At 44.5% G+C, this 19,065-nt stretch overlaps 1 protein-coding gene across 5 annotated transcripts in view; it reads left to right on the top strand.

Annotated features, from left to right (window-relative positions):
• The first annotated feature begins 1,423 nt into the window (after positions 1–1,423).
• Positions 1,424–19,065, top strand: part of LOC139539573 (polypyrimidine tract-binding protein 3-like) — a 127,410-nt gene continuing 109,768 nt past the window's right edge. For all 5 annotated transcript variants that reach the window (XM_071342661.1, XM_071342652.1, XM_071342644.1 and 2 more), the window contains exon 1: positions 1,424–1,658. In XM_071342661.1, coding sequence (XP_071198762.1) covers positions 1,523–1,658 — 136 coding nt within the window. In that variant the 5' untranslated portion in view covers positions 1,424–1,522. The remainder of the gene's footprint in view (positions 1,659–19,065) is intronic.

Here is a 19,065-nt window from a genome sequence, read left to right as displayed (position 1 = left end):
ATATTACAGGCTTATTACAGGCATATTACAGGCTTATATAATGTATATTACAGGCTTATATAATGTATATTACAGGCGTATTACAGGCTTATATAATGTACATTACAGGCTTATTACAGGCATATTACAGGCTTATATAATGTATATTACAGGCTTATTACAGGCATATTACAGTATTATATAATGTATATTACAGGCTTATTACAGGCTTATATAATGTACATTACAGGCTTATTACAGGCATATTACAGGCTTATATAATGTATATTACAGGCTTATTACAGGCATATTACAGGCTTATATAATGTATATTACAGGCTTATATAATGTATATTACAGGCTTATTATAGGCTTCTATAATGTATATTACAGGCTTATTATAGGCTTATATACATGTATATTACAGGCTTATTATAGGCTTATATACATGTATATTACAGGCTTATATAATGTATATTACAGGCTTATATAATGTATATTACAGGCTTATGTACATCCTTATTACAGGCTTATGTACATCCTTATTACAGGCTTATATAATGTATATTACAGGCTTATTACAAGCTTATATACATTTATAAACTGTTTGGTTCGAACCCTGAACGCTGATTGGCTGACAGCCATGGTATATCAGACCGTATACCACGGGTATGACAAAACATTTATTTTTACTGCTCTAATTACATTGGTAACCAGTTTATAACAGCAATAAGGCACCTCTGGGGGCTGTGATATACGGCCAATATACACCCTCTCGTGCCATATTGCTTAAGTATGTTACAGGCTTATATACATGTATATTACAGGCTTAATAATACATCCTTATTACACAATTTTTTATATTTTTTTATTTAACCTTTATTTAACTAGGCACGTCAGTGAAGAACAAATTCTTATTTACAATGACAGCCTAGGAACAGTGGGTTAACTGCCTTGTTCAGGATGACAGATTTTTATCATGTCAGTTCGGGGATTCGATCTAGTAACCTTTCGGCTACTGGCTCAAAGCTCTAACTACTAGGCTACCTTTCCGCCCCAAATAAGAATACGTGGTATGGCTTCATTGTGTCTCTCGAGGTAAATTAGTGTGGACTGTGGGAGATTGATTAAAATGGAGAGTCTTGGATCAGTGTGATCCATTAACTTGATTCATTAATACCTGCCGTTGAACAAGATTATCCCTGTTTAATTAACTAACTCATAGTCTGCAGCAGACAAGTGGCTAGACTCCAATCTCTCCCTACATGATAACCCCTGCCGCTATCTCTCTGACATGGCGGGGCAAAGATATTTTCTAGCCTTATTTCTGTCCAAGCTGCGTGCGGGGTGATGGCGCGCTAGGGCGCAGATTGGTGTAGGCCTACATGGATGCGCGTTCGTTGTTGAAAGTGACAAAGGTGTGTCTCTTTTGGAGCTGCCTGAGAGGGGAGGCCATTTTGTACAGCGAGGCAGGCAGGCAGGCGTCTGTACATGTCTGTATTTCTGTGCTCACGTCAGGAACAGGAAGCGTGCCATTGTGCGTATGAGAGAGAACATTTTCTGTGTTGTGGGGGCGAGGGTTATACCAGAGGCACTGGTAACAACACCCAAACCTATTTCTTTCACTTTGCCGAGCGTTCACTGTCCTTCCTACACTGTTTCCTCTGTGCAATGGATGGGTATGTTTATTTTTTTTCTTTACAATATTTGCTGATTACACACACGCGCATGTAAAAAAAATGTTTTGCATAACACTTCGCACCATTTCATGTAGCCTATAGTGTGGAATTATAGGCACGGATAGAACATTTAGAGAATTGAACGCGGTAGGATAGGGGGCGCAAACAAGCCCCTCGCAGTCAATTAAACCGTACCTTTTGGTTCTTTTAAGTGTTTAGACAGATTTAATGGTGTTATTCTATTATATTAAAGACTTCACGTCGCTGGAAAAAAACTATAGCATGTAGAGGAAATCCCATTTCCCGTGTTTTTATGCGCATGTGTGTTTGCTTGTTCCATTATTTGAGTTTGATTTGAGGAAGTGATAGAAAACAACACATTTTCCTTCAATTATCGAGTCGCCTAGCTTTTTATATATGTGTTATTCATGCACGATGTTTATCGACACTGTAGCTCACAGAGGGACAGTAAAATGAACATTAGATTTAAGATATGCTGCCATTTTAAGATATGTAAGGGGCGTTTCTGTCTTGTTCGCGGAAAAACAACAAAATGCTCTGATACATAAGGCATCATTTAGAGAACACGTACACAACTTGTTTGAAGAGGTAACTCTTAAAGTAAAAGTATTATGTGATCTAAGCTCTAGATATACGTTGTATTAAAGATGTTTAAACATCTGAATAGGAGCTATTCTAAATCATTGTTTACAACTCGTGTGCGAGGAAAAGGAACGACGACGACGGGGGGGGCTGGTTGATAGCTTTTATCAAATCTTCCTCGTAACCATTTCCTTACAACATCTTAATAAATCTGTTTTTAGATAGGTTTATACGTGCAATTATTGGTTTATGCTACGCTGTAATTAATTAATAAATATCTGAACGTAATAAATTAGCAATAACATAGCCTATAACGCTGTTTTGAATCATATTTTAGCCTATAAGCCAACTTGCAATTGCCGACCATAAATGTGCAGTTTTGTAAGACAATTTGTAACAATTCTATGCCAACTCCAACTTGTAATTGTCTGCCACGCTGCCTGCCTGCCTGCCATACCTTGCCTTCTCTTCCCGAAACAAAAGACGCGGCCAGCTTGACCGCTCTGTCCTCTCCCTTTGTGAGCTAATGTAACAAATACAATGTAGCGAAGTGGATCATCAGAGTTAAACCACTTACACGAGTTGGGGGTCCTCGGGTAGGAGGAAATGGACATGAAAGTTGTATTAAATGTAGCCGATGATTCCAATGTACAGTGAGTGAGCTGTGGTGTGTTCTGTGAGCTTCACCAATGGGGATTGTACATCATACATCTCTCTACGGAAACTATCAGTGATAAGGCAGGCTATTCTATAGGCAACTATCAGTGATAAGGCAGGCTATTCTATAGGCAACTCTCAGTGATAAGGCCGACTATTCTATAGGCAACTATCAGTGATAAGGCAGACTATTCTATAGGCAACTATCAGTGATAAGGCAGACTATTCTATAGGCAACTATCAGTGATAGGGCAGACTATTCTATAGGCAACTATCAGTGATAAGGCAGGCTATTCTATAGGCAACTCTCAGTGATAAGGCAGACTATTCTATAGGCAACTCTCAGTGATAAGGCAGACTATTCTATAGGCAACTCTCAGTGATAAGGCATACTATTCTATAGGCAACTATCAGTGATAAGGCCGACTATTCTATAGGCAACTATCAGTGATAAGGCAGACTATTCTATAGGCAACTATCAGTGATAAGGCAGACTATTCTATAGGCAACTCTCAGTGATAAGGCAGACTATTCTATAGGCAACTATCAGTGATAAGGCAGACTATTCTATAGGCAACTATCAGTGATAAGGCAGACTATTCTATAGGCAACTATCAGTGATAAGGCAGACTATTCTATAGGCAACTATCAGTGATAAGGCAGACTATTCTATAGGCAACTATCAGTGATAAGGCAGACTATTCTATAGGCAACTCTCAGTGATAAGGCAGGCTATTCTATAGGCAACTCTCAGTGATAAGGCAGACTATTCTATAGGCAACTCTCAGTGATAAGGCAGACTATTCTATAGGCAACTCTCAGTGATAAGGCAGACTATTCTATAGGCAACTCTCAGTGATAAGGCAGACTATTCTATAGGCAACTACCAGTGATAAGGCATACTATTCTATAGGCAACTATCAGTGATAAGGCAGACTATTCTATAGGCAACTCTCAGTGATAAGGCAGGCTATTCTATAGGCAACTATCAGTGATAAGGCAGACTATTCTATAGGCAACTCTCAGTGATAAGGCAGACTATTCTATAGGCAACTCTCAGTGATAAGGCAGACTGTTCTATAGGCAACTACCAGTGATAAGGCAGACTATTCTATAGGCAACTCTCAGTGATAAGGCAGACTATTCTATAGGCAACTATCAGTGATAAGGCAGGCTATTGTATAGGCAACTATCAGTGATAAGGCAGGCTATTCTATAGGCAACTATCAGTGATAAGGCAGGCTATTCTATAGGCAACTATCAGTGATAAGGCAGACTATTCTATAGGCAACTATCGGTGATAAGGCAGGCTATTCTATAGGCAACCATCAGTGATAAGGCAGGCTATTCTATAGGCAACTATCAGTGATAAGGCAGGCTATTCTATAGGCATCTATCAGTGAGAAGGCAGACTATTCTATAGGCAACTCTCAGTGTGTGGGGTAGAGTCCAGTGTGTGGGTAGAGTCCAGTGTGTTGGTAGAGTCCAGTGTGTTGGTAGAGTCCAGTGTGTTGGTAGAGTTCAGTGTGTGGGTAGAGTTCAGTGTGTGGGTAGAGTCCAGTGTGTTGGTAGAGTCCAGTGTGTTGGTAGAGTTCAGTGTGTGGGTAGAGTCCAGTGTGCTGGTAGAGTCCAGTGTGTTGGTAGAGTCCAGTGTGTTGGGTAGAGTCCAGTGTGTTGGGTAGAGTCCAGTGTGTTGGGTAGAGTCCAGTGTGTTGGTAGAGTCCAGTGTGTTGGGTAGAGTCCAGTGTTGGGTAGAGTCCAGTGTGTTGGGTAGAGTCCAGTGTGTTGGGTAGAGTCCAGTGTGTTGGTAGAGTCCAGTGTGTTGGTAGAGTCCAGTGTGTTGGGTAGAGTCCAGTGTTGGGTAGAGTCCAGTGTGTTGGGTAGAGTCCAGTGTGTTGGTAGAGTCCAGTGTGTTGGGTAGAGTCCAGTGTTGGGTAGAGTCCAGTGTGTTGGGTAGAGTCCAGTGTGTTGGGTAGAGTCCAGTGTGTTGGGTAGAGTCCAGTGTTGGGTAGAGTCCAGTGTGTTGGGTAGAGTCCAGTGTGTTGGTAGAGTCCAGTGTGTTGGTAGAGTCCAGTGTGTTGGGTAGAGTCCAGTGTTGGGTAGAGTCCAGTGTGTTGGGTAGAGTCCAGTGTGTTGGTAGAGTCCAGTGTGTTGGTAGAGTCCAGTGTGTTGGGTAGAGTCCAGTGTTGGGTAGAGTCCAGTGTGTTGGGTAGAGTCCAGTGTGCTGGTAGAGTCCAGTGTGTTGGTAGAGTCCAGTGTGTTGGGTAGAGTCCAGTGTGTTGGGTAGAGTCCAGTGTGTTGGGTAGAGTCCAGTGTGCTGGTAGAGTCCAGTGTGTTGGTAGAGTCCAGTGTGTTGGTAGAGTTCAGTGTGTGGGTAGAGTCCAGTGTGCTGGTAGAGTCCAGTGTGTTGGTAGAGTCCAGTGTGTTGGGTAGAGTCCAGTGTGTTGGGTAGAGTCCAGTGTGTTGGGTAGAGTCCAGTGTGTTGGTAGAGTCCAGTGTGTTGGGTAGAGTCCAGTGTTGGGTAGAGTCCAGTGTGTTGGGTAGAGTCCAGTGTGTTGGGTAGAGTCCAGTGTGTTGGTAGAGTCCAGTGTGTTGGTAGAGTCCAGTGTGTTGGGTAGAGTCCAGTGTTGGGTAGAGTCCAGTGTGTTGGGTAGAGTCCAGTGTGCTGGTAGAGTCCAGTGTGTTGGGTAGAGTCCAGTGTTGGGTAGAGTCCAGTGTGTTGGGTAGAGTCCAGTGTGTTGGGTAGAGTCCAGTGTGTTGGGTAGAGTCCAGTGTTGGGTAGAGTCCAGTGTGTTGGGTAGAGTCCAGTGTGTTGGTAGAGTCCAGTGTGTTGGTAGAGTCCAGTGTGTTGGGTAGAGTCCAGTGTTGGGTAGAGTCCAGTGTGTTGGGTAGAGTCCAGTGTGTTGGTAGAGTCCAGTGTGTTGGTAGAGTCCAGTGTGTTGGGTAGAGTCCAGTGTGTGGGTAGAGTCCAGTGTGTTGGGTAGAGTCCAGTGTGCTGGTAGAGTCCAGTGTGTTGGTAGAGTCCAGTGTGTTGGGTAGAGTCCAGTGTGTTGGGTAGAGTCCAGTGTGTTGGGTAGAGTCCAGTGTGTTGGTAGAGTCCAGTGTGTTGGTAGAGTCCAGTGTGTTGGGTAGAGTCCAGTGTGTTGGGTAGAGTCCAGTGTGTTGGGTAGAGTCCAGTGTGTCGGGTAGAGTCCAGTGTGTTGGTAGAGTCCAGTGTGTTGGGTAGAGTCCAGTGTGTTGGGTAGAGTCCAGTGTGTTGGGTAGAGTCCAGTGTGTTGGTAGAGTCCAGTGTGTTGGGTAGAGTCCAGTGTGTTGGGTAGAGTCCAGTGTGTTGGGTAGAGTCCAGTGTGTTGGGTAGAGTCCAGTGTGTTGGGTAGAGTCCAGTGTGTTGGGTAGAGTCCAGTGTGTTGGTAGAGTCCAGTGTGTTGGGTAGAGTCCAGTGTGTTGGGTAGAGTCCAGTGTGTTGGGTAGAGTCCAGTGTGTTGGGTAGAGTCCAGTGTGTTGGGTAGAGTCCAGTGTGTTGGGTAGAGTCCAGTGTGTTGGGTAGAGTCCAGTGTGTTGGGTAGAGTCCAGTGTGTTGGGTAGAGTCCAGTGTGTTGGTAGAGTCCAGTGTGTTGGTAGAGTCCAGTGTGTTGGGTAGAGTCCAGTGTGTTGGGTAGAGTCCAGTGTGTTGGGTAGAGTCCAGTGTGTTGGGTAGAGTCCAGTGTGTTGGGTAGAGTCCAGTGTGTTGGGTAGAGTCCAGTGTGTTGGGTAGAGTCCTGTGTGTTGGTAGAGTCCAGTGTGTGGGTAGAGTCCAGTGTGTGGGTAGAGTCCAGTGTGTTGGGTAGAGTCCAGTGTGTTGGGTAGAGTCCAGTGTGTTGGGTAGAGTCCAGTGTGTTGGGTAGAGTCCAGTGTGTTGGGTAGAGTCCTGTGTGTTGGTAGAGTCCTGTGTGTGGGTAGAGTCCAGTGTGTGGGTAGAGTCCAGTGTGTTGGGTAGAGTCCAGTGTGTTGGGTAGAGTCCAGTGTGTTGGGTAGAGTCCAGTGTGTGGGTAGAGTCCAGTGTGTTGGGTAGAGTCCAGTGTGTTGGTAGAGTCCAGTGTGTGGGTAGAGTCCAGTGTGTTGGGTAGAGTCCAGTGTGTTGGGTAGAGTCCAGTGTGTTGGTAGAGTCCAGTGTGTTGGGTAGAGTCCAGTGTGTTGGTAGAGTCCAGTGTGTTGGTAGAGTCCAGTGTGTCGGGTAGAGTCCAGTGTGTGTAGATGAAGAATGACACGCTAACAAGAATTAAGTAAATATCAATATTCAAATGTCCAACAAACCTGTAGCAATATATGATATGTGTAACAGAGCAGTTTCTTTGCAATCAGCTATGGCTTTTGACAAACTCATTCAAAGTTTTGTCCCCTACACCCACACAGTAGTCCTATGTTATCTCACGTCGTATTCACCCTACACAGCATGCCTATGTCACACCATCCCCGTGGACTTGCGTCATAAGACCCTGTACAGAGGAAATGGTGGACGAACCAAAATGTCAACCGACGAGCTAGTTATCTGAAATGTTCCTCACCAGCTCCCGGTGCTCTTATAGAAATAATACGTTTAGTGAGCTGAAGACGTAGGATGCGAGCGGACATCTGAAATTAGCACACCTGGACTCGTCTGACGGTATCCGTTACCGGTTTAAAAAACAAATGGAAGTATGAAGATAGTTTTGTGCCAACCCCCCCCCCCCCCTCCCCAAAAGGCGTAAAAAAAATATTAATATATTTCCTGAGGTGTTTTTATATTTCAAACCCTTGTTTATAATGATTTATTTGGGTCATTTATGAGTGTGATATGGGCTTTAATAGTAAAGTATTTTTTTTATACCTAAAGGAGCCCTATAATTCTAAATCAAATGGCTAAATGATCCATAGTATGACCTTCTTAAAACAATTAAATATGTCAGTTTAGCAGCTCCTTTCCCCCAATGTCTTAGACTCTAATGAATTAACCTACAAATTGTATGTCCTTTCTATTACACACAATAACTCAACTACTATTTCCCTCATACACAATAACTCAACTACTTTGTCCCTCATAGACAATAACTCAACTACTATGTTAGACCCTCTGTGTGGATGTCAACAAACTTGTAGCTAGCTACCTTATCTGTAGCCTTGTGCCCTGCTCAGCAGAGTAGCAGTGTGATTTTATTAAGGCCTGTGGCTATAGGGGGTCAGAACAAGTTAATGGGATTTACATCCCTCACCTGGAGCGGTAGGTAAGGCTTGCGTCCCATATTGGAATCCTGTTCCCTTATGTGCTGCACTACTTGTGACCAGAACCCTATGGCAATAGGGTGTAACCTGGGAGGAATCCCAGGTTAGTAAGATGCAGAAGTGACGTGCATAAAGAACAGCTCTCTGTTGCTGCAGATATTACATTAATAACCTGTAGGGTTGGTCTGGTGCTGCTGATATTACATTAATAACCTGTAGAGTTGGTCTGTTGCTGCAGATATTACATTAATAACCTGTAGGGTTGGTCTGGTGCTGCTGATATTACATTAATAACCTGTAGGGTTGGCCTGGTGCTGATATTACATTAATAACCTGTAGGGTTGGTCTGGTGCTGCTGATATTACATTAATAACCTGTAGGGTTGGTCTGGTGCTGCTGATATTACATTAATAACCTGTAGGGTTGGTCTGGTGCTGCTGATATTACATTAATAACCTGTAGGGTTGGTCTGGTGCTGCTGATATCACATTAATAACCTGTAGGGTTGGTCTGGTGCTGCTGATATTACATTAATAACCTGTAGGGTTGGTCTGGTGCTGCTGATATTACATTAATAACCTGTAGGGTTGGTCTGGTGCTGCTGATATTACATTAATAACCTGTAGGGGTGGTCTGGTGCTGCTGATATCACATTAATAACCTGTAGGGTTGGTCTGGTGGTCTGGGGGAGGGGTGTGGTCCTGGGGAGGGGTGTGTCACTGCTCAGGCTGGAGGAAGAAGGGCGTCTTATCAGGGAGAGGAGGAGGGTTTGGCCTTGAGGGAGGGGGGGGGCGTGATTGTGGGGCCCTCTATTCTTGTAGATGTCTAGAGGGCTGGTAAAATGGCCCCTGGGTGATGATGGCACCGTCATGTCTCTGATGGGTTCATAGATCCCTCATATATTGGGAAAATCTCTCTTGGAACCCTACAATGTAAACTCCTTAAATTAGGATTTGTTTTCTTCATGGAAGGTTCCAGAACCCGGGTCCCCTCGGGTTCTCCCTCATTCATCGCTGCCTATATGAGACCTATTCTGAGGCCCCATATGGGTAGTGTCCTATACAATAAGTGGACAAAACATTAGGAACACCTGCTCTCTCCATGACATAGACGGACCAGGTGAATCCAGGTGAAAGCTACGATCCCTTATTGATGTCACTTGTTAAATCCACTTCAATCAGTGTAGATGAAAGGGAGGAGACCGGTTAAAGAAGGATTTTTAAGCCCTGAGACAATGGAGACATGGATTGTGTATGTGTGCCATTCAGAGGGTGAATGGGCAAGACAACATATTTAAGTGCCTTTACAATGGTCCACCACCCAAAGGACATCCAACTAACTTGACACAACTGTGGGAAGCATTGGAGTCAACATGGGCCAGCATCCCTGTGGAACGCTTTCGAACACCTTGTAGAGTCCATACCCCGATGAATTGAGGCTGTTCTGAGGGCAAAAGGGAGTGCAACTCAATATTAGGAAGGTGTTCCTAATGGTTTGTCCACGGTGTATGTTTCCATTATAAACAGAACAGTATGACCCAGCCCCCCACTGGATGCTGTGTCTGTTTGCGGCTGTAGATACAGGAAGCTGCTGTGAATGTTTCCTGGTTTTGCTTCCTGGTTTGTCTCTGTGTCTCTTCCTGGTTGGGTTAGGCAGGGAAGAGAGCTGGAGCTGGAATCCCACTGGGCGCACCATGCCATTTCAACATGGATAATTGGATAATATTTGGTAGATATGTTGATCAATGAGATTACAACATAGCGTGCCTTATGAAAGTCTACGCCCCCTTTTGTTTTCACATTAAATTAAACTTCAAATGCACTTGAAATAAAGTTTGATTTGATTTGAAATAAAGTTTGATTTGATTTATTTATATTCTTTAACTTAGATTTTTGGTTGAGATGAAGACGTGAATCCAACATATCAATTATTAATTTGTAGATAAACTGGAATTAAAGCCAGACTAAGTCAGAGGCTCAGATGGAACTATCTAATCAGAAGATACATCTCCTTTAAATGTTGATATCTGGTTGTGTTGACAACCGAACACAATTCAATATCACTAAATATCATGACATTTTATAAATCAACCAGAGCTTGAAACCCTAGGCCTACAGTATATAGGGAATAGAGTGCCATTTGGAACGCATTGTGAGTCATCCTTACTGTTACATCTGGGCTTTGTTACTGTTGGGGGAATACATCTGGGCTTTGTTACTGTTGGGGGAATACATCTGGGCTTTGTTACTGTTTGGGGAATAAATCTGGGCTTTGTTACTGTTGGGGGAATACATCTGGGCTTTGTTACTGTTGGGGGAATACATCTGGGCTTTGTTACTGTTGGGGGAATACATCTGGGCTTTGTTACTGTTGGGGGAATACATCTGGGCTTTGTTACTGTTGGGGGAATACATCTGGGCTTTGTTACTGTTGGGGGAATACATCTGGGCTTTGTTACTGTTGGGGGAATACATATGGGCTTTGTTACTGTTGGGGAATACATCTGGGCTTTGTTACTGTTGGGGGAATACATCTGGGCTTTGTTACTGTTGGGGGAATACATCTGGGCTTTGTTACTGTTGGGGGAGTACATCTGGGCTTTGATACTGTTGGGGGAATACATCTGGGCTTTGTTACTGTTGGGGGAATACATCTGGGCTTTGTTACTGTTGGGGGAATACATCTGGGCTTTGTTACTGTTGGGGAATACATCTGGGCTTTGTTACTGTTGGGGGAATACATCTGGGCTTTGTTACTGTTGGGGGAATACATCTGGGCTTTGTTACTGTTGGGGGAATACATCTGGGCTTTGTTACTGTTGGGGGAATACATCTGGGCTTTGTTACTGTTGGGGGAATACATCTGGGCTTTGTTACTGTTGGGGAATACATCTGGGCTTTGTTACTGTTGGGGGAATACATCTGGGCTTTGTTACTGTTGGGGGAATACATCTGGGCTTTGTTACTGTTGGGGGAATACATCTGGGCTTTGTTACTGTTGGGGGAATACATCTGGGCTTTGTTACTGTTGGGGGAATACATCTGGGCTTTGTTACTGTTGGGGGAATACATCTGGGCTTTGTTACTGTTGGGGAATACATCTGGGCTTTGTTACTGTTGGGGGAATACATCTGGGCTTTGTTACTGTTGGGGGAATACATCTGGGCTTTGTTACTGTTGGGGGAATACATCTGGGCTTTGTTACTGTTGGGGGAATACATCTGGGCTTTGTTACTGTTGGGGGAATACATCTGGGCTTTGTTACTGTTTGGGGAATACATCTGGGCTTTGTTACTGTTGGGGAATACATCTGGGCTTTGTTACTGTTGGGGGAATACATCTGGGCTTTGTTACTGTTGGGGGAATACATCTGGGCTTTGTTACTGTTGGGGGAATACATCTGGGCTTTGTTACTGTTGGGGGAATACATCTGGGCTTTGTTACTGTTGGGGGAATACATCTGGGCTTTGTTACTGTTGGGGGAATACATCTGGGCTTTGTTACTGTTGGGGAATACATCTGGGCTTTGTTACTGTTGGGGAATACATCTGGGCTTTGTTACTGTTGGGGGAATACATCTGGGCTTTGTTACTGTTGGGGAATACATCTGGGCTTTGTTACTGTTGGGGAATACATCTGGGCTTTGTTACTGTTGGGGGAATACATCTGGGCTTTGTTACTGTTGGGGGAATACATCTGGGCTTTGTTACTGTTGGGGAATACATCTGGGCTTTGTTACTGTTGGGGGAATACATCTGGGCTTTGTTACTGTTGGGGGAATACATCTGGGCTTTGTTACTGTTGGGGGAATACATCTGGGCTTTGTTACTGTTGGGGAATACATCTGGGCTTTGTTACTGTTGGGGAATACATCTGGGCTTTGTTACTGTTGGGGGAATACATCTGGGCTTTGTTACTGTTGGGGGAATACATCTGGGCTTTGTTACTGTTGGGGGAATACATCTGGGCTTTGTTACTGTTGGGGGAATACATCTGGGCTTTGTTACTGTTGGGGGAATACATCTGGGCTTTGTTACTGTTGGGGGAATACATCTGGGCTTTGTTACTGTTGGGGGAATACATCTGGGCTTTGTTACTGTTGGGGGAGTACATCTGGGCTTTGTTACTGTTGGGGGAATACATCTGGGCTTTGTTACTGTTGGGGGAATACATCTGGGCTTTGTTACTGTTGGGGGGAATACATATGGGCTTTGTTACTGTTGGGGGAATACATATGGGCTTTGTTACTGTTGGGGGAGTACATATGGGCTTTGTTACTGTTGGGGGAGTACATCTGGGCTTTGTTACTGTTGGGGGAGTACATCTGGGCTTTGTTACTGTTGGGGGAGTACATCTGGGCTTTGTTACTGTTGGGGGAATACATCTGGGCTTTGATACTGTTGGGGGAATACATCTGGGCTTTGTTACTGTTGGGGAATACATCTGGGCTTTGATACTGTTGGGGGAATACATCTGGGCTTTGTTACTGTTGGGGGAATACATCTGGGCTTTGATACTGTTGGGGGAGTACATCTGGGCTTTGTTACTGTTGGGGGAGTACATCTGGGCTTTGTTACTGTTGGGGGAATACATCTGGGCTTTGTTACTGTTGGGGGAATACATCTGGGCTTTGTTACTGTTGGGGGAATACATCTGGGCTTTGTTACTGTTGGGGGAATACATCTGGGCTTTGTTACTGTTGGGGGAATACATCTGGGCTTTGTTACTGTTGGGGGAATACATCTGGGCTTTGTTACTGTTGGGGGAATACATCTGGGCTTTGTTACTGTTGGGGGAATACATCTGGGCTTTGTTACTGTTGGGGGAATACATCTGGGCTTTGTTACTGTTGGGGGAATACATCTGGGCTTTGTTACTGTTGGGGAATACATCTGGGCTTTGTTACTGTTGGGGGAATACATCTGGGCTTTGTTACTGTTGGGGGAATACATCTGGGCTTTGTTACTGTTGGGGGAATACATCTGGGCTTTGTTACTGTTGGGGGAATACATCTGGGCTTTGTTACTGTTGGGGGAATACATCTGGGCTTTGTTACTGTTGGGGGAATACATCTGGGCTTTGTTACTGTTGGGGGAATACATCTGGGCTTTGTTACTGTTGGGGGAATACATCTGGGCTTTGTTACTGTTGGGGGAATACATCTGGGCTTTGTTACTGTTGGGGGAATACATCTGGGCTTTGTTACTGTTGGGGGAATACATCTGGGCTTTGTTACTGTTGGGGGAATACATCTGTGCTTTGTTACTGTTGGGGGAATACATCTGTGCTTTGTTACTGTTGGGGGAATACATCTGGGCTTTGTTACTGTTGGGGGAATACATCTGGGCTTTGTTACTGTTGGGGAATACATCTGGGCTTTGTTACTGTTGGGGGAATACATCTGGGCTTTGTTACTGTTGGGGGAATACATCTGGGCTTTGTTACTGTTGGGGGAATACATCTGGGCTTTGTTACTGTTGGGGGAATACATCTGGGCTTTGTTACTGTTGGGGGAATACATCTGGGCTTTGTTACTGTTGGGGGAATACATCTGGGCTTTGTTACTGTTGGGGGAATACATCTGGGCTTTGTTACTGTTGGGGGAATACATCTGGGCTTTGTTACTGTTGGGGAATACATCTGGGCTTTGTTACTGTTGGGGGAATACATCTGGGCTTTGTTACTGTTGGGGGAATACATCTGGGCTTTGTTACTGTTGGGGGAATACATCTGGGCTTTGTTACTGTTGGGGGAATACATCTGGGCTTTGTTACTGTTGGGGGAATACATCTGGGCTTTGTTACTGTTGGGGGAATACATCTGGGCTTTGTTACTGTTGGGGGAATACATCTGGGCTTTGTTACTGTTGGGGGAATACATCTGGGCTTTGTTACTGTTGGGGGAATACATCTGGGCTTTGTTACTGTTGGGGGAATACATCTGGGCTTTGTTACTGTTGGGGGAATACATCTGGGCTTTGTTACTGTTGGGGGAATACATCTGGGCTTTGTTACTGTTGGGGGAATACATCTGGGCTTTGTTACTGTTGGGGGAATACATCTGGGCTTTGTTACTGTTGGGGGAATACATCTGGGCTTTGTTACTGTTGGGGGAATACATCTGGGCTTTGTTACTGTTGGGGGAATACATCTGGGCTTTGTTACTGTTGGGGAATACATCTGGGCTTTGTTACTGTTGGGGAATACATCTGGGCTTTGTTACTGTTGGGGAATACATCTGGGCTTTGTTACTGTTGGGGAATACATCTGGGCTTTGTTACTGTTGGGGGAATACATCTGGGCTTTGATACTGTTGGGGGAATACATCTGGGCTTTGTTACTGTTGGGGAATACATCTGGGCTTTGTTACTGTTGGGGGAATACATCTGGGCTTTGTTACTGTTGGGGGAATACATCTGGGCTTTGTTGCTGTTGGGGGAATACATCTGGGCTTTGTTACTGTTGGGGGAATACATCTGGGCTTTGTTACTGTTGGGGGAATACATCTGGGCTTTGTTACTGTTGGGGAATACATCTGGGCTTTGTTACTGTTGGGGAATACATCTGGGCTTTGTTACTGTTGGGGGAATACATCTGGGCTTTGTTACTGTTGGGGGAATACATCTGGGCTTTGTTACTGTTGGGGGAATACATCTGGGCTTTGTTACTGTTGGGGGAATACATCTGGGCTTTGTTACTGTTGGGGGAATACATCTGGGCTTTGATACTGTTGGGGGAATAAATCTGGGCTTTGTTACTGTTGGGGAATACATCTGGGCTTTGTTACTGTTGGGGGAATACATCTGGGCTTTGTTACTGTTGGGGGAATACATCTGGGCTTTGTTACTGTTGGGGGAATACATCTGGGCTTTGTTACTGTTGGGGGAATACATCTGGGCTTTGTTACTGTTGGGGGAATACATCTGGGCTTTGTTACTGTTGGGGGAATACATCTGGGCTTTGTTACTGTTGGGGGAATACATCTGGGCTTTGTTACTGTTGGGGGAATACATCTGGGCTTTGTTACTGTTGGGGGAATACATCTGGGCTTTGTTACTGTTGGGGGAATACATATGGGCTTTGTTACTGTTGGGGGAATACATCTGGGCTTTGTTACTGTTGGGGGAGTACATCTGGGCTTTGTTACTGTTGGGGGAATACAGTTGAAGTCGGAAGTTTACATACACCTTAGCCAAATACATTTAAACTCAGTTTTTCACAATTCCTGACATTTAATCCTAGTAAAAAGTCCCCGTCTTAGGTCAGTTAGGATCACCACTTTATTTTAAGAATGTGAAATGTCAGAAGAATAGTAGAGAAGTTTACATACACTCAATTAGTATTTGGAAGCATTCCCTTTAAATTGTTTAACTTGGGTCAAACGTTTCGGGTAGCCTTCCACAAGCTTCCCACAATAAGTTGGGGGAATTTTGGCCCATTCCTCCTGACAGAGCTGGTGTAACTGAGTCAGGTTTGTAGGCCTCCTTGTTCGCACATGCTTTTTCAGTTCTGCCCACAAATGTTCTATAGGATTGAGGTCAGGGCTTTGTGATGGCCACTCCAATACCTTGACTTTGTTGTCCTTAAGCCATTTTGCTACAACTTTGTAAGTATGCTTGGGGTCATTGTCCATTTGGAAGACCCATTTGTGACCAAGCTTTAACTTCCTGACTGATGTCTTGAGATGTTGCTTCAATATATCCACAACATTTTTCTTCTCACGATGCCATCTATTTTGTGAAGTGCACCAGTCCCTCCTGCAGCAAAGCACCCCCACAACATGATGCTGCCACCCCCGTGCTTCACGGTTGGGGTGGTGTTCTTCTGCTTGCATGCCTCCCCCTTTTCCCCCCAAACATAACGATGGTCATTATGGCCAAACAGTTCTATTTTTGTTTCATCAGACCAGAGGACATTTCTCCAAAAAGTACGATCTTTGTCCCCATGTGCAGTTGCAAACCGCAGTCTGGCTTTTTTAACGGCGGTTTTGGAGCAGTGGCTTCTTCCTTGCTGAGCGGCCTTTCAGGTTATGTCGATATAGGACTCGTTTTACTGTGGATATAGATACTTTTGTACCTGTTTCCTCCAGCATCTTCACAAGGTCCTTTGCTGTTGTTCTGGGATTGATTTGCACTTTTCGCACCATAGTACGTTCATCTCTAGGAGACAGAACACGTCTCCTTCCTGAGCGGTATGACGGATGCGTGGTCCCATGGTGTTTATACTTGCGTACTATTGTTTGTACAGATGAACGTAGTACCTTCAGGCGTTTGGAAATTGCTCCCAAGGATGAACCAGACTTGTGGAGGTCTACAATTTTTTTCTCTGAGATCTTGGCTGATTTCTTTTGATTTTTCCCATGATGTCAAGCAAAGAGGCACTGAGTTTGAAGGTAGGCCTTGAAATACATTCACAGGTACACCTCCGAATGACTCAAATGATGTCAATTAGCCTATCAGAAGCTTCCAAAGCCATGAAATCATTTTCTGAAATTTTCCAAGCTGTTTAAAGACACAGTCAACTTAGTGTATGTAAACTTCTGACCCACTGGAATTATGATACATTGAATTATAAGTTAAATAATCTGTCTGTAAACAATTGTTGGAAAAATTACTTGTGTCCTGCACAAAGTAGATGTCCTAACTGAATTGACAAAACTATAGTTTGTTAACAAGAAATGTGTGTAGTGGTTGAAAAACAAGTTTTAATGACTCCAACCTAAGTGTATGTAAACTTCCGACTTCAACTGTACCTCTTGGCGTTGACACTAATACAAAATGGTTAACCAATATTACTCAACAGAATATGAACACCTCTCTGCCCTGTCACTCTTGAGGACAAGGAATTTATATTTTTGCCACATTTAAAAGAAAACGGAGAAATTACGCTTTTCCAATATACATGTCTAAAGTGGGAGTATGGTCCTTATAAATATGATTGTGTTGTCTCTCTTCATAACCAGAAAGAGGAAGGGACACTTTTCTCTAACTGTTAGTAGTCATCATTTCCCTATTTTGTTGTCTGTTTTTTTTAAAGCATAGCTTTAGCATTTTCAATCAAAAACCTCTTGTCTTTGTTACTGTTGGGGAGTGCCGCTTGGCTTTGTTACTGTTGTGGATGTCTTCGGCCTGCCTGAGACAGAACATCGCGGTGCTACTTACACTCTGAGAATCTGTGTTAGGATAGATTTTCTCTATAAAATAATGTTTACTGCGTGACACAGAATAATTTAGCTTTGGTATTTAGCTAATGCGCTCCTCCTGACATGTTGCTATGTGTGCAAGGTATTAATTACTGAGTATTTGTTTTTATTATGGATCCCCATTAGGTTGCCTTGGCAGCAGCTACTCTTCCTGGGGTTTATTATGGATCTCCATTAGTTCCTGCCAAGGCAGCAGCTACTCTTCCTGGGGTGTATTATGGATCCCCATTAGTTCCTGCCAAGGCAGCAGCTACTCTTCCTGTGGTTTATTATGGATCCCCATTAGTTCCTGCCGAGGCAGCAGCTACTCTTCCTGGGGTTTATTATGGATCCCCATTAGTTCCTGTCAAGGCAGCAGCTACTCTTCCTGGGGTTTATTATGGATCTCCATTAGTTCCTGCCAAGGCAGCAGCTACTCTTCCTGGGGTGTATTATGGATCCCCATTAGTTCCTGCCAAGGCAGCAGCTACTCTTCCTGTGGTTTATTATGGATCCCCATTAGTTCCTGCCGAGGCAGCAGCTACTCTTCCTGGGGTTTATTATGGATCCCCATTAGTTCCTGTCAAGGCAGCAGCTACTCTTCCTGGGGTTTATTATGGATCTCCATTAGTTCCTGCCAAGGCAGCAGCTACTCTTCCTGGGGTGTATTATGGATCCCCATTAGTTCCTGCCAAGGCAGCAGCTACTCTTCCTGTGGTTTATTATGGATCCCCATTAGTTCCTGCCGAGGCAGCAGCTACTCTTCCTGGGGTTTATTATGGATCCCCATTAGTTCCTGTCAAGGCAGCAGCTACTCTTCCTGGGGTTTATTATGGATCTCCATTAGTTCCTGCCAAGGCAGCAGCTACTCTTCCTGGGGTGTATTATGGATCCCCATTAGTTCCTGCCAAGGCAGCAGCTACTCTTCCTGGGGTTTATTATGGATCCCCATTAGGTTGCCTTGGCAGCAGCTACTCTTCCTGGGGTTTATTATGGATCTCCATTAGTTCCTGCCAAGGCAGCAGCTACTCTTCCTGGGGTGTATTATGGATCCCCATTAGTTCCTGCCAAGGCAGCAGCTACTCTTCCTGTGGTTTATTATGGATCCCCATTAGTTCCTGCCGAGGCAGCAGCTACTCTTCCTGGGGTTTATTATGGATCCCCATTAGTTCCTGTCAAGGCAGCAGCTACTCTTCCTGGGGTTTATTATGGATCTCCATTAGTTCCTGCCAAGGCAGCAGCTACTCTTCCTGGGGTGTATTATGGATCCCCATTAGTTCCTGCCAAGGCAGCAGCTACTCTTCCTGTGGTTTATTATGGATCCCCATTAGTTCCTGCCGAGGCAGCAGCTACTCTTCCTGGGGTTTATTATGGATCCCCATTAGTTCCTGTCAAGGCAGCAGCTACTCTTCCTGGGGTTTATTATGGATCTCCATTAGTTCCTGCCAAGGCAGCAGCTACTCTTCCTGGGGTGTATTATGGATCCCCATTAGTTCCTGCCAAGGCAGCAGCTACTCTTCCTGGGGTTTATTATGGATCCCCATTAGGTTGCCTTGGCAGCAGCTACTCTTCCTGGGGTTTATTATGGATCTCCATTAGTTCCTGCCAAGGCAGCAGCTACTCTTCCTGGGGTGTATTATGGATCCCCATTAGTTCCTGCCAAGGCAGCAGCTACTCTTCCTGTGGTTTATTATGGATCCCCATTAGTTCCTGCCGAGGCAGCAGCTACT

The sequence above is a fragment of the Salvelinus alpinus genome, chromosome 1 (assembly GCF_045679555.1).
Source record: "Salvelinus alpinus chromosome 1, SLU_Salpinus.1, whole genome shotgun sequence".
In the NCBI taxonomy this organism is placed as follows: Eukaryota; Metazoa; Chordata; class Actinopteri; order Salmoniformes; family Salmonidae; genus Salvelinus; species Salvelinus alpinus.
The sequence above is the reverse complement of the archived record's forward strand: the minus strand, read 5'-3'. Positions and strand labels throughout refer to the sequence as shown.